The 15,389-nt window shown below is 50.6% G+C and overlaps 2 protein-coding genes across 4 annotated transcripts; one reads left to right on the forward strand and one right to left on the reverse strand.

Moving 5' to 3' along the window:
- The first annotated feature begins 2,867 nt into the window (after positions 1–2,867).
- LOC120701244 lies at positions 2,868–3,494 on the forward strand. The gene has a single exon (XM_039985369.1). The coding sequence runs from the start codon at positions 2,907–2,909 to the stop codon at positions 3,315–3,317; it is 411 nt and encodes a 136-aa protein (XP_039841303.1). The 5' UTR covers positions 2,868–2,906; the 3' UTR covers positions 3,318–3,494.
- A 1,176-nt stretch (positions 3,495–4,670) lies between these two features.
- LOC120697779 (nuclear transcription factor Y subunit B-4-like) lies at positions 4,671–7,502 on the reverse strand. Of its 3 annotated transcripts, XM_039981105.1 has the most exons (6): positions 7,359–7,502; positions 7,045–7,247; positions 6,806–6,935; positions 5,789–5,794; positions 5,611–5,688; positions 4,671–4,936 (listed from the first exon to the last, which is right to left on the reverse strand). In XM_039981105.1, the coding sequence occupies exons 2-6, from the start codon at positions 7,236–7,238 to the stop codon at positions 4,919–4,921; spliced, it is 426 nt and encodes a 141-aa protein (XP_039837039.1). In that variant the 5' UTR covers positions 7,239–7,247; positions 7,359–7,502; the 3' UTR covers positions 4,671–4,918. The 3 variants fall into 3 exon arrangements, with proteins under 3 accessions (XP_039837039.1, XP_039837037.1, XP_039837038.1); XM_039981103.1 differs by having other exon boundaries at positions 4,676–5,688; XM_039981104.1 differs by lacking the exon at positions 7,359–7,502 and having other exon boundaries at positions 4,676–5,688; positions 7,045–7,346.
- Between the last annotated feature and the right edge of the window lie 7,887 nt (positions 7,503–15,389).

A 15,389-nucleotide genomic window follows, 5' to 3' on the forward strand; every position in this document is an offset into this window, starting at 1 on the left:
GGTTTGATCTTCTGCCTCCATCTCGTCCACAATGCTATGTATCCTCTCTCCCTCATCAGCAAGGCCCTGTGGTCCCATGTTTTGGTTCTCTAACTCTTCTGACTCATCTTGCTCAACATAATTGGTCTCTCTTCGAATACTCGGAGTTCCTTGATCTGCACAATGTTGGATTTTATTTTCTGTCTTCTCCCGGATTTGAACAAGAATGGCCAGAGGCCACCCACGCTCTAGAGCTGCTTGCATGTACTTCTGCCAGTCATCAGTGCTGTGTATCATCATCAATTCCCATAATTCACTTTCTACCTCCCAATTAACAAGAGACTGGACAGTGATCACATGTGTCAACGGATCAACATGGAACCCACGCTGCAGCCACTTACATATAGAACCAAAACTCCTTTCCAGAGGTTTATCTATGCCGCTAGATGTGCGCTTAAAGGCAAAAAGATCTACTCCATTTGGCCCATACATAACATTGTATTCACCATAAAATACTTGAAACTGCATCTTGCTCGACATATCTGTATATCACATAATACTTATCGAGTTATACTCTTTACTTCACTAACTTATTCAATAATCCGTAAAAATTAAGTATGAAATTCAACTACAACGTATAAGTATTCATAACTACGTGATGACACTCAAATTCTATACTGCATATGCCAAATTCTATTCTAAATCATAATTACTTTATAAACACGTCTCTAATAGTACTGCAATTGTAATAATAAATGCGTAAAACTAATTTTCTAAACTAATTTACTACTACGTAACTACAAACTAAAGTATCATTGAACTCCTACTTAAATGGTTCTACTATAGCACTAATTAAATTAAATTACTCACCCTACTTAAATTACTCATATTTAAATACGTAGTACTTAAATATAACAATATATAAACTAAATGTACTAACCTGCAGATCACAAGTGCTGAATCTGGCAGGGCTTCACCGCTTTCCTTCTCCTCACTCCTCTCTTTTTTTCTGGATTTTTGGTGGAATTTTCGGGCTCAAATGAGGAGGGAAGGGGAGGGTTGGAGCTTTTATAGGGGGGATACCCCGGTCGCCCGAGGGGGGGGGGGGCGACAGGCCCCCCTGCCGCGCCCGTAGGCCGGGGCGCGCGCTGGGCCCAGCGGTCGCCCGAGGCGGGGGCGACAGGCCCCTGTCGCCCTTTGGGGGGGGGGGGCGACTGAGCCTTTTTTTCTTCCAGGGACCTCATTGCGAATTTGAAAAAAAAATTACACTTAAGGCCTGTCGCCCTATGGAGGGGCGACCGGGGGTATTTTTGAAATATTTCAAAACGGACATATATTTTTGAAATTTTTATTTTTAAAAAATATAAAAAAGAAAAAACCGCTTCAACGGGGCGGACCCAATCACCCAATGAAAACCTCTCTAGCCCACTTCCTTTTCAGATTTGAGAGGAACTACTGTACAACCTAGGCCGAGCTCTCTCCATCATCAAAACTGTGGGGGTGCGGCCCAACACCTCCCCCCGGATTGCAATACCACGCACGCTCAGCCCGCGTAACGCGACCAGACGGCGTGGGGGCAAGGGCTGCAAGAAGAGCCGCGGATTGCAGCCTCCAAGCCGCGCGCCGGCGCACCCACCTAAACAAATCCGTCCAAAACTTTTTTAATTATTCTTAAAAAGTTTTGGACTCGAAAGTTTTTCCAAAAGAAAAAGATACCTGTTAAAAATTGTTTCAATCTCTCACCAAAACAGATAAGAAGTATATCACTGAAAATTAATACCCAACCATATGGGTATATGAAGAGCACAAATTCTTTTATACTCCACCCAATTAGAATTAGGGGAAATAAAACATAAATGGAGAAAGTTCTCATCATATTATAAGATCGGACAATAGAAAAAAAGTCCCTAATTCTGTTGCTTAGGCTTGCTCCAACGGTTCCTTGGAACCGCCCCCCACCCTACGTAGGGGGAGCTTTGGGGGGAATTCTCTCTAACGGTTCCCCCCAAAGCTCCCTCTATATAGAGGGGAGTTGAAACTTTTTTTTATATATAGGGTGAGTTTTAACTCCTCTTATATTCTAATAATATCGTTTCTTCACGATATTAATCTTGTTTGAGTCCCGTAACATGATGATAATGTGTATTATGACAGTACAAATACTGTATAGCACTGGATAAAGAATCCATCAAACGGAGAATCAATCAAACGGAGAAAAGAATCCACCCGAGCACTGGATAAAGAATTAAAGATGTATAGCAAAACTGTTAAGTGTACCATGTGTCGCCGAAGCACAGTATGTTAGATTTCTTGTGGCGATAACTGTTCGTCTGAATTGGAAATCTTGAATTAGCACGATTGTTGTTAATTTTTTTTTTCGGGTTTGGTCTAGGAGATAGGCAGATAGCAGTCGAGATAACTTTATCAATTCCAAGATCTGTCGGTCTAGTTTCTTGAAGGTGACCATAGAAACAATGTGGCATATTTTCCCGTGCTAATGGTTCGACCATAGCGTGTTTTGCACATTAGTTTGCTGTCCATACAATTAACTCGAGTGTCAGCCGACCACTGGCTCACATGCAACGCATCTCTTGGTTTGGTTTCAAACATGAATCTGGAGCCCCATCCATATGCTTCTAAAACCATGCAACAATGCCATTGTGCATTTGTGCTTGCCGGCCCCTCGGTGTTGACAGCCCCAAATTTGCGACGCCGATGCGCAGGTCCGATCCAGCTCCCGACGCCGAGTGCGTGTCCGAACACCGCGCTAGATTCCGAAACAAACGGCGAATCCTAGGCGGACATGGCTCCACGCTCTTGTGGCTCGCCCCCTCCTCGTCCTCGCCCTTATTTAAACACCCCCGTGCACCGCCGCTCCAAGAACACACCACCACGGCAACAAGATCAGCAAGAACTAACAGCTAGCCATGGCGGAGAGGGAGGGCGCGGTGGTGAAGAAGGGCCACGAGGAGGGCCTGAAGATGGCCGTGGCGCTGCTGGAGGAGTTCGGCCTGCCGCTGGGGCTCCTGCCGCTGGAGGACGTGATCGAGGTCGGGTTCGTGCGCGACACGGGGTACATGTGGATCAGCCAGCGCAAGAAGGTGGAGCACCAGTTCAAGAAGATCAGCAAGCAGGTGAGCTACGACGTGGAGATCACCGCCTACGTCAAGCCCAAGGGCATCAAGAAGCTCAAGGGCGTCAAGGCCAAGGAGCTCATGCTCTGGCCGCCCGTCAACGAGATGACCGTCGACGACCCGCCCACCGGGAAGATCCACTTCAAGAGCCTCGCCGGCGTCACCAAGACCTTCCCCATCGACGCCTTCGCCGCGGGCCAGTAGGCAAATCTTTGAATAATCATCATATATACTATAATTAACATACCGCATCTAGTATACATAATCTGCTTGTGTATTGGGCACCACCCGTACGATGAGCTGCTTATAGGAGTATGTACCTGATGGATAATGTCTGAATTTTTCCTTGAAATAAGATGAAATAAAGCCAAATTCAAAATACGGTACAGTGCTCTCTACAACTTTAGTACCATATCTTGTGCTATTCAGGTTCTGGAGGCCCCAGAACTGAATCAGCTGAAACAGTGGCATGCGTTGAACAAGAGCAGCTAGCATTGCTGATAGAATTATGAATCGAGGACGGGCACGCACGTCAGCCATTCTATTCCTTCAACGTGAGCAGAGATACTGCTGTGTGAGGCAGTGAATTAGACTTGCGGGCAACTACTGCACGGATAATTAATTAAGATGCTGGTGGTCGCGCCCTCGTTGGTTGAACGAACAGTGGAAACCATCACGCAACAAAAAACGGCAAAATGCGTCTAATCTTCCTATTTCCTATGATTTAGTTCTTACTGAATCTTCTGCGCCGCTATGTGCTACTTCTACTTCCCCTCTTATTTAAATCAGTAGGTGAACAACGAGTTGAAGGAAATAAAGCTGATGATGATCTAAACATGAAGTAAAATTGCGCCATATAAATCGTTCAAAAAAATTGCGCCATATACACACCAGTTACAGCAAGGCTGGTGTTGATTTTTTTTTAGAAAAAAAGGCTGGTGTTCATAAGATTCAGATGAAACAAATTCTGATGCCGTTAGCTATTACACAAATAAAGAAAAAACGAGAAATGAAATCAACAGCAGAAGACCTCGCGAGAATGATAAAGCATGAAGAATTCTCTCGTGTTCAATTACACATCGATCGATCTCACCCGTTCTGCCTTGTGCCGGAGGCGCTGCCAGCCGCCTTGTGATCACCACGAGAGCCGTGGCCTTGGCCAGTCCTGCTCTGAGCATCTTGCGATGCAGGAGGCCTGCTGTTCTGCTCCGGCTCGGCGGCGACGGCGCCCTTGCCGGTGAGCCTCTGGACGACGGACTTGAAGTCGTCGGCGGTGTCGGCCTCCACGTACACCGTCTCGATGATCTTCACGGTCACGGGCTTGGCGTTCTCATCCTCCCTCGACGACATTGCTGCGTGTGGCTCGAGTCCTGGCAGGCTCGTGTTTGTTCAAGGAGGAGAACAGGACGAGAGAGAGAAGTAGCCGAAAGTAGCTAGTTGACGAGTCGTCACTGTTACGAATTTGACTGCGTGTGCCCGGAGAAGAACTGGGGGGGGGGGGGGGGGGCTCTCAAAAACTATTGGCACTGACTTGTGGGACCGGAAAGCATACAGTAATTGAGTTTGAGCTGGTCATGGAACCTCATTTGAATTCAGAAGAAGATAAAAAAATACAGCTCTCATCCAGTAAAAAATTCTAGGAAATTTCCTGTGTGAGACGAAGCAGACATGACGGCAGCACATGTGCATCCTTCGGAGTGGATGAAGTGAAGAGGCAAGCAGAAGCAGCAGTCGCGCTGGCGTCTGAGTCTGACCTTGGGCCCCGTAGGCCGTAGTTGACAAGTAACCGCGGTCAGAACCGTTCATCAGCCATGAAGAGAATCCTGTTGTGCGGCTCCGTCAATACCGTACCCGAACTAAACACAGTACATAACCGCGGTTTAATTTGGACCCGTTCAAATTCAGCCTTACATCCCTCAGAAAACTTTAACCTGGTTACTGTAGCTCCCTTGGCTGCAGTCTCTTAACACAGATAATGGACGACTCTCTAGGCTGCAGCCACGGTACAACGCCTGTTTATCCCTCTACCCATCATGCATCTTCTAATAGAGGGTGCTTGTCCGATACACCCAGCGATATCTGGACACTACGATTACAATTACTCTGCGTGCACCCCATACTTTGCTAGTGATCGGGAATTGGAGCTACATCCAAGTTTCTAAACAATGAAAATTTTCACCCTTCTGCTGTATCGGATACTGTCTAGCGTTAAGACAAGAATTATCAAAATAGGGACGTATGTAGATTTGACATGGTAAAAATTGAATGCTTATGTGAGTCCAAAAACTTTGCCATGGAAATTATATGGATATCTCATGCCAGCTTTTGAGCCATAGAAGACAAGCTGTGACTGCAAGGCATGAGGGGTAGCCTGTTGTACTATAGGGCACGAAATACTATTCTATGCATCGATAAAATGTTTAATATATGACACAGAAAATATGTGAAGTAACATGTTTGAAAGCAGATTATTTATGCTCAAGGAAGTAAGCATTACCGATGATCCAGGTTCACCATTGAGTACAATCTCTTTCTTTCCTGTATGATCAGAAGATTTCGAGCCCTTTGTGTCACCCTAAAAGATGTTGGAAGAGGAATGGATAGCTCAGTCAATTGTTGTGCCAAAAGACAATAAATCATGAACGCTCCAAAAGATAAGCAACTGCAAAGATTACCTCCGTCTTGAATGTCATCAAGGATCATCAATAGTCAACGTTCGTTGTCCATGGCAAAAAAAAAACATCAGCATATTGGAGAAAAATAGTAATACAAGCAACTTAAATTTTTTAATAGGAAATGACAAGTACAAAGTGCCATGCAGAGCAAACAAATGAACTTACATGCACACATCAGGTATTCAGATCAAACCGGAAATCACAAGATACATAGTTTAGACAGGTGAAACTGAGTAATCCATTTGTTAAAAAGTTTAACCTCAATCCTGCCAACTTCGCAACAAACATGAATCTAGATGCTTTCAGTTGGAAACAAGGACTGTTTTTAATTAAGCAAGCTCGTATTTTCTCATCTCATTGTCAATAGACAGCGTACACTAAAGGATGTAGATCTTGAAATCCAGGGATGCTTATTTTTCAAGGAACGTGCTTGCTTGACCCAATGAGAAGATAAACAAACTAATGCACACACAATTTAGCAGCTTCACAACAGTTCAGAAGATTTATGGTTTAGACAGTCAAACTAACAAGTCCATTTGTTCAGCAGCCTAATTGCTGATCTAGAAATTTCACAATTATCAGGCATCCAGATGCTAAGGGTTTCTTTAGTTATGTATAAGCTCATATTTTCTGACCTCATTATCAATAAAGACATAGTAGACCGTTGACCCCAAAGGCATGCTTTAGACCTAGAAATCCAGGGAAGTTTATTCCACATCCGCTAGTGTACAATCCTAGTTTATTCATCGACAAATGCAGTTAAAACAAACACATGCGATGCCGCGTGTAAGAAAAAACACGCACACTAGAGTCAACCCTTGACCAGTACACACATAACACCATCCTTTTGCAGGAAATTAACAAGACAAGCAATTCCCAACAAATATCAACATCGCCCTTGCTATCAGAAAGTCACGTATAACTATTTGCAGCTACAACAGGGTAGCAGTTCCACTCATAACGTATACAATAGTAGTAAGCAGCCCTGAGAGACAACGGGGGAGATTCGATAGGTACCTCCCGGTAAAGCTTGAGGTAGTGCTTGAGAGGCTCGACGTATTCCTCGAAGCCGAGCGTGCCCATGGACCAGATCAGGTCTTCGCCGTTGATGGTCTTGCGCTTCTCCTTCATGCACTTGTCACTCGCTCTGCAGAAATCACAGACGACACCGATCAGAGGTGGTGATTCGCAAGTTCGCATCTGTAATTGGAGACAGTTGGGATCGGATCGGATCGAAGGCGAGGGGGGCAACTCACTCGCTGGTGATGAAGCTGATGAACTCGGAGACGCACTCCTGGACGGACTCCTTGGCGTCCTTGGCGATCTTGCCGTTCTCCGGCACCGCGCGGCGCATGATGCGGCCAATGTTGGCGATCGGCAGGTACCGATCCTGCTCCTTCCCTCCGTAGCTGCCGCCGCCGGTCTCCGGCGCGCTCTCCGCTTCCGACATGCCGGAACCCTGGCCGCCATGGCGGGCGCCCGTGAGATGAGATCTCGGAACCCGAAGGGCGCGAGGGAGTGGGATGGGAAGAGAAGGGAAGAGAGGGGAAAAGCTGCGGCAGCGGTTTACCTCCTGGCGATGGAGACGGAGATGGACGGAGATGGCTGGGGAGATCAGCGCCGTTGGTTGTGATGGGTGGTCGCGCGGGGAGGACGCCACCGGCCGCCGGATCTGGAGCCGCGTTTCAGGGGGGGCTGGTGGTGGCGAGGATGGAGGGCATATGTTTCCTCCGCCTTCTGTTTCCGTTTGGGATTCCACAAACAGGTTGCTCGGGAAAGGCCCAATAGATTTGTGCTAATTCCTGTGTGAATTCAGGCCCATTACTTTTTTTTATGACTCTCATCAGGCCCATCGCTCTAATGCTGCGGTTCTTGTTCAAACGAGCCTTAACGGCCTGGGATTGGACCGGGCTGAAGGAGAAATCCAAATGGGCCCATTTAAAAAAAACTATATAAACCCAATAGCGTCGTTGTTGTTATTGTTTGTTCCTAAGCGGGCATCATCTAACGGTGAACGAAATATGTGACCGTGATTCAAAAAATCTGTGACCGTGTGACGTGCTCGGCTTGACGTTGGACGGGAGTTCATGCTTTCCCACACGCACGACCGGCACGTCCGCGAGGTCCATGGCGGCCGACGGAGAAGGCCGAAGGCGTCGGCGACGCGCCAGCGATCACCATCGAGGGAATGAGATACTCTGCAGTCGGCCTTCTTGACTTTTCTCTTCAGTCACAATATATCAACCGTCGACCCATAATCCTACAATGTTCCAGTGCTGGCGCTCGCGCGCGGCTCTCCTAGCCGCTGGCTCTTTCTTGCGGCTCGCCTGGTCGCTGGCCGCTGGCTCTTTCTCGCTGGCTCTCCGCCGTGACCTCCGCCACCGTTGCAGTCTACTGCTGCTTGGCCCGTGCAGCAAGCTGCTCGAGCTTCCCGACGCCCCGAGGTCCGAGCCCGCGCGGCGTTTTCTTGGCTCCTCCGCGCCGCTTCCCCGAGCTCCGGCGCGACCACGGCTGTGACCTCCGCCGCCGTCGCGGTAGCTAGCTGCTGTTTTCTTCATATTCTCTCCAGCGTCGAATCCCCATTCTTTTTCTCCCCCATCCCCTTCATTGTTCCTCCTCCGTGGCCATTATTTTTCTAGCCTCTTCCGTTTGCTGCGGTCTCTGGCGGCGGCGGCATCCCAGCCATGGATCTATGTGAGGACGTTTTGATTTCCTGTCAAGGCTTTGCAAGCTTTTGAGTATTGTGCAGCGTCAACTCACGATTGTCTCCATAAACAGCATACTCTCGAATCATTGTCGTTCTGCACAAAGAAGCAGAAGCTGGAGAGTTTTGCAGTTTCTCTCGAGTCTCGAACCATTGTCAGTAATTCAGGGAGTTGTCTCCACTATCCCAAGGGGGAGAGGCCGCACGCCGCGCCGCCGGTGGCCATGCGTGCTGGCGCTGGGCGGCTCGCCGGCCGCGCCGCCGCCGCAGGGGGCCACGCTGCTGCTGAAGCTGGGCGCCCCGCCGTCCGTGTAGCCACCGGAGGTGGCCACACAGCTGCTGCCGCTGGGCGGCTTGCCGTCCGCGATGCCGCCTCCGGCGGGGTGCGTGGCAGCCCACCGCGGTGGTGCTTGTGGAGGATATGGAGTGGCTGCGGCGAGGGATGAGGTAGGAGGCTGGGCGGCGAGGGTCTGGCGTGCGGTGGGGACTCCCTATCCTCTCCGCAACTTCGCCGCAATCAGGAGGCCCAGCGTTGGGCGCGGCTATCGCGCGTCCTCCTCTGGCCAGAGCCGAGCCTCGGGCAGGAGAGCCTAGCGAGCGTTGGGAGCACATCGCGAGCCAATCTGGGTGCATCGTAGGATTCCTGCTGGACGGCGGATATCGCGTGACGGCAGGGTGAAGTCAGCGACCCTGACTTCAGAGGATCTGGTTCCTCCCATCGAGCGGGTGCAGCGCAGGCACGGGACCAGCTCCACCACCCCTGCTCCCTTGTTTCGCGACAGCTCGTCGTCGTCAAGGTCGCGGAAGAAGATTTCGCAATTGCTTCAGAGTAGCCGGCCCGGTCGGTGCTCGAAAGCAGCGACGCCGGCGCACGACGAGCAGAAAGGCAACGCCGTGCGGTACTGCGTATGAGCGTAGATACGTATATATGCATCTGATGCCAGAACCTTTCAAAAAGAAAAAAAAACATCTGATGCCAGCGACCCGTGTTGCTTGCATGCAGCGGTGATACGTACACGGGAGCAACGGTCGCAGGGAGAATATGCTTTTGTCAGGCACGCACCAAACTGGCCTGCTCCTCCGTCGTGCCCTGCCTCTCGGGGGAGACAGGGCGCCGGCCATGCAGGCGCGTCACTGTTCATCAGGTAGACAGAGCTTGCGCCCGGCCATGTTGCGCATCACATGCATGCTTGCCCCCATGAATTGATGCCTGCCTCTGCCTGCCAGACGCCCAGACGCGGCCGGGCAGCACCAGATCGCATTCACCCCTCGCATCCACCCCGACGTCGACGAGGCACGTCGCGACTCGCGGGCACGCAGCTGAAGGGCCCGGGCGCCGGGGGTCCAGGGGACAAGCGCACACACAGTGCGGCGGGGGACCAATGGGGCGAGGCGGATCCATGTGGGAGGATAAGGGCACCGCAACGGCGGCGTCCCCGCCGGCCGGCCGGCCGGCCGCCGCGCGCGGGGACGGGCGCGTCACCGGGTCCGCGGGCCTCGTCGGGGCCAGAAACAGCATCGTAACCGCCGGCTCCAACGACCGCCCATCGGGATCGGGCCGTTGGGCGGGGCACGTCGGGTGGTTGCGTGGGGCCCTGCCGCATTATCCGTTCGGCCATTCCCAGTCCGAGGTCGGCATCGGCCTGCTGCTGGAGTGCTGGTGACGAGTTTATTTCCTGCTGTTTCCTACTCGATCTCGTACTGGGTGGCAGTTCTCCTCCTTCCACCGTCTCACATCTCTCTACGCCTAAAAACATGCCTAAACTTCAAGGAGAAAACTGCAGTACCGTACAATGGAACCGCCCTCTTGACGGCGCGCGCTACCAGTATCAGTTGCACCTGCCATCACCACTACACACGCCTCCACATGCCAGACCGCCAGACCGGCAGGCCGGTTCGGCACCAATGGGCCGATCGGAGTTTAATTTGGACGCGCATGGTTTTCACGTCAAAACGTGGGCATGGTCGCATGGAACCATCCACCGGCAGCGAGGCAGGCACGATGCACTAACAGCAGCGAGGCAAGCATATCCTTTTCCCGAACCCGTGCTTTTAAAAAAATACTTTAAGAGTAAATTGCAATTTTCGTGGTTGTCGAGACGACAGGTAGATGTTTGCAGTGACTTTATTAATCTCAAGATCACCCGATTATTGTATCAATGCACTTATAAAGATGCGATGTTAATTATAAGGATATGGTGAACGTGTCCTTGCACTCAAGAGGGTAATGGTACATCGTGTATGCAGGAGGTCGTAAAGGGCCTACAAATTGTCCATAAATTTTAAGAATCGGGGTTAAAAAGAGCAGAACTCATTATATTCTACATTTTTTAACAAAGAATAATTAACTCTCGCCGTTCTAAATTATAGATGGTTTGACTTTTTGACCATATGTTTGACTACTCGCCTTATTAAAAAATTTATACAAAATATCACTTATTTTATTGTGGTTTGCTTTTCCAATACAAGTTCTTCAAGAATGATTTAAATTTGACTAGTTCACACAAATTTTTTTAAATAAGAGAAGTGGTCGAACTTGGTGTCAAAAAGGTGAAATGACCAATAATTTGAAACGGAGGGAGTAAGTTAGATTGTGAACAGGGTATAAGGACCACCACTCCAATATACGTTTACGGTGGTGTTAAACTCTTCATAGATCGGTCCAGCGCAGCGTGTGCCCCGCCGGCCTGTGAACAACGCACAGGGTCAGCTTAGAGGGAGGGGGGCAACAAGGGCGAAGATTCGGGGCCCACAAAGTAGGGGGCAAGATCTAGTATGTAGTATGCAGTAATATTTGACCTAACTCGGAGTATACGAGCAGACAACCAGACATGCGGCCGGTCAAAAAGGTCTTCCGGACTTCCACATTAATTACATATATTATTAAAATTTATATCTTCCTTTTAATTATAATTTTAGATGAAAATAGTTGGCCTAAGACCCTCCACAATGTGAGGCTTGAGTGATGCTAAAAAATGTGTGTGTGTGTGAGAGAGAATTGGAGCATTACTCTACACATTATGGAAGATAATACTTAAAAAAAGCGATGCCAAGAAAATGTGGAGCGGGACAAGAACTTGCGCCGGTGCCAAATGTGTCTCGTCTGACATCTGACACGCAGGTCCTGCGGACCATGGAGGCGCTTCTCAGCCGTCCGATGAGGAAGGGCCGCCAGAGGCTACAATGCAAGCCCTGCAAAAGCTGACAACTGCCAACTTCAATTCTAACGGGAGAGCTCTCGGAGGAAGAAGTCGCTGTCTCGCTAATAGCTGGTACGATTCCGAGAGCATCAGTATCAGATCGCGGGAAATCAGCGAGAGTTAGCGCCGCGTAATCATATCGGGTCGCCCTACATTATGGTTGGCGTGTTTCTTTCAGAAGGAAATACATGCATATGCAATTGTAGCCTGCACCGCCACCGCCTCTGAATCTGTGATGGCGTCCGGTTTAGTTGGTGGTACTCCGATCCCTGGACCGATGGGAAGTTCACACATGGGACGACGTGATTTCGGGCATAGGATTAGGGTGATACGAGTATACGATAGTGACACGCACCCTTAATTAATGAGCTCACCGCATACCATCTCACTGACAAAAGAACTGTTGAAGAGTCCTAATTTTAGACTTTTATTAGTGGGCAGGGTTGGAGACTGACAGTTAACAAAGTTTCTTTTTTTTTTGAGAAAACAGTTAACAAAGTTTCTTTTGAAGAAAACATGCGCACAAATGAGCCTCACACCGTCACACTAATTTTTAACGCACCACGCGATACCTTTTTCTTATCCACCGCTCTCGCTCACGTCTGCAAAAGGTACATTTGCCGGCATTGTTTATATATTCTTTTACTTTTATCATCAGTGCCTACTGCTGCCTACGAAGATCATTCAGGATACACATAACTACGCGCCTGTGCACCACCCGTAGCTTGATCCTGCTGTACCGACCACGCTCCCTTGACGCGGACGTTGGAGGACGACGCCCAACATCCTTCTGGTCACATCATCATGCGTCAGCGATGAGACCATCGACGACCATGCATCCAAAACGTGTGCTCCGGCCATTGGAATCACCTGTCGGGAAAAGCTTGCGGTCCATCAACCTCTCCCGTTCCAAAAAGCCTAGCAGGCGTCCGGTCGTCGATGGCCACGTATGCGGAGAAGCTCAGCTGATCGTCGGATCGAGGGCCGGCGACAGGTGGACCAAGCGGAGGGGCCCACGCGTGCGCGCGGCTTGTACACGCGTCGTCCACCTAAGGGTGTGACATGCATGGTGGATGGGGCGTCGGAGGCCGGCGGCGCCCCACGATTGGTCACTGGCCTGGCCACATCGATCATCACACGCACGGCCGGCCGGATACCTGGGGTCGCTTGGAAGTTGGAACCCTGCCTTTGTCCCGGCGCGCGCGGCCGGCTCGATCGACCGGTCGCCGTAGACGCACCCGGCTATGGCGCCGTGGGCGCTAGCGCCGACCGCGCCGCGGCCGGTCACGAGACTCACGACATGGCCGCGCCGGCCGGATCGGACTATGCGGTGACGCGCGTGGCCGCGACCGCCGTCGCCGTGGGGACGACGACGACGCATCGGCAGCTTTAGAGACCGAGGGCGTCGTCGAGCACCTCGCCTTTCCCGAATCGAATGGACAACGACGTCGCCACCTGGCGCGTGGATGGCCGAGCTAACTAGAGGACGTGGCGCTCGCACGGGCGCGCGGCGAGCTGTAACAATCCAAAAATTAGAGATTAAATGAAAATCAAACCTTACACGTGGACCCCACGTGTCAGTCTCTCTCCACCTCTCCCATACTTCTTCCAGTGCGCAACGGCCGCAGTAATGGAGGCGAGGCCTCCCGAAGCTCCCCGCCGTGCGTGTCGTCATGGAGAGCAATCCCGTTTTTCCGGCCGGTGTCGTCGCCAAGTCGCCCACGACGTCTCCAGAGCTCGCCACCTGCCTTCACTCTCGTCGCGCTCCCGTTCGCCTCCTTCTCCTCCCTGAGCTTGCCATGGACCGCATCTGAGCAGCGCGCGCTCGTCGACCGATTTCGCGAGTCACTCACCATGGAATTCAAATCCCTCGCAACCGAAGCTTCTCCATCTTCCTAGCTTCCTCCTCGACCTCTCCTTCGCGAGCCCCCTCGACCAGAGCACCGGGAATCCTCGATTTCGCGGCCGCCGGTCATCAGTGAGCTCAAGATCCACCTCGGCGTCGAGCTCCCTCGTCCGGTCATCATCTTCTCCACTTGACAGCTCAAATCGACCCTAGGTGAGCCACTGGTGCGCATGCTCTCCACGTTCCTTCGTGTTCACTAAGTTTCCGCGCTCGTTCCAAGCCTCGCCGCCGCCGGCCGAACTGAGTCGCCGCCGCCGCACGCGGAGCGCCCCGCTCGCGCCGCCCCCATCCACGTTAGCGCGAGCATCGGCATCGCCCGACCCCACTGAAGCTCACCCGCGCCGCTCCGCCGCCGCTAGGGCACCACCGCCGCCTGGAACGGCGAGCGCCGCCGCCGCCGCGTCACTCCAGCGCCGCCGCCGCCGCGTCGCCCCCCTGCGCCGCCGCCGCCGCCGGCTATTCCGCTGCCCGGCGCCGCGCGCGCGGGCCCTGCCTGGGCCGCGGCTGCGCCCTGCTCGGGCCGCCGTTGGCCGCAGCCGCCGCGGGCCGTCGCCCCTGCGCCGGCGAGCGCGCGCCCTAGCGCGCCTGGCTGCACCGCCGCCCCCTCCCCTGTTTTGTTCCACTGACCAGTGGGGCCCACTGGTCAGGGGGTTAGGGGGGATTTCTTTTATGTATTTTGTGTTTTATTTCGGCTGTAATTTGTAAATTCCATATAAAATCAAGGAAAAATATGAAAAATATGAAATAAATTTTGTTGGGTTTGTTAGAGTAAGATCTATAGAGGAAAAATATCCACAGTGGAAAAATTACCTTTTTACCCCTACAATAATTTAGATTGTGTTTAGTCTTGCTTAATTAATTTCTATAGATCTGTTAATCAAAAAAATTATGAAATTTTTTGCAGTAGCTTACTTTAAACATGAGTGATCCACCATAAAATTTTCATACACATAGGACCTAGTTTAGTATATGAATATAATATGTAACCAAACTTAATTATGTGTATAGGTATAATAATATTTATTTTACATGTAGATTTTTATGCAAATTATAAGAGGCAAATAATAATGTCTTTGCTAAGTCATATTTTGTTTTATAATAAATCATGCTCTAATTGATAATTTAGCTTCTAATTGTTCCTAGCACTTAGGGTTAAAGTTATTTATCACTATATTTGCATCCTTTTATGTAAATTGTTAATTTGTTAATGTTTATCTTCTAATGGCAAATTCATGATTGCATTTACTCATTGTCTCATATGATGGCATTTACTCATTGTCTCATATGCATGCATATAGAATCCGCGACCGAGGAAGTCGTATACGAGGTGATCGCGGAGCCGCAGGAGCAGACGTATAGTTATGTTACAGTATCTGAGTTTTTGAAAATGATATGGAATTGTGAGACCGGGCGGGGAGTGATGATGTTTAGGTATGGCAGCAGGACAGGGTTCCTGGTTGTCTTAGCCCCGCCTGTGTCGATCAAGGACCGGTCGTTGTGGCAGTGCTATCGGGGATTGAACTGTACTAACCTCATGCCGGGAGTAGGAGGTAGTCGAAACCGGTAAGCCGAGTACTGCCTTACTTCGAAAGTACAGGAACCCGCACCCAACTCCTTGGGCGAGTCGAGTAGTCGCGGAGAATTGGGTTGCACATGTTTACTTTTGGTGGTCTCACGTTGAGCTCGGCTGACCATATGTCGTTGGGCTGGTTCCTGTAGTTCGAGGCGGGGAGGGGAAGGGTTGGCATGTATAGTCCGACGGGGCAAATACGTGCCGTGTTGGTTAGGTCC

The sequence above is a fragment of the Panicum virgatum genome, chromosome 3K (assembly GCF_016808335.1).
Source record: "Panicum virgatum strain AP13 chromosome 3K, P.virgatum_v5, whole genome shotgun sequence".
NCBI lineage: Eukaryota > Viridiplantae > Streptophyta > Magnoliopsida > Poales > Poaceae > Panicum > Panicum virgatum.

Bases quoted from the DNA above. Each gene is read 5' to 3' on its own strand.
- LOC120701244 (XM_039985369.1), top strand. From the start codon at position 2,907: ATGGCGGAGAGGGAGGGCGCGGTGGTGAAGAAGGGCCACGAGGAGGGC.
- LOC120697779 (XM_039981103.1), bottom strand. From the start codon at position 7,238: ATGTCGGAAGCGGAGAGCGCGCCGGAGACCGGCGGCGGCAGCTACGGA. The intron at 6,936-7,044 runs GTGAGTTGCCCC...TGATTTCTGCAG, and splicing joins ATCAGCTTCATCACCAGCGA to AGCGAGTGACAAGTGCATGA.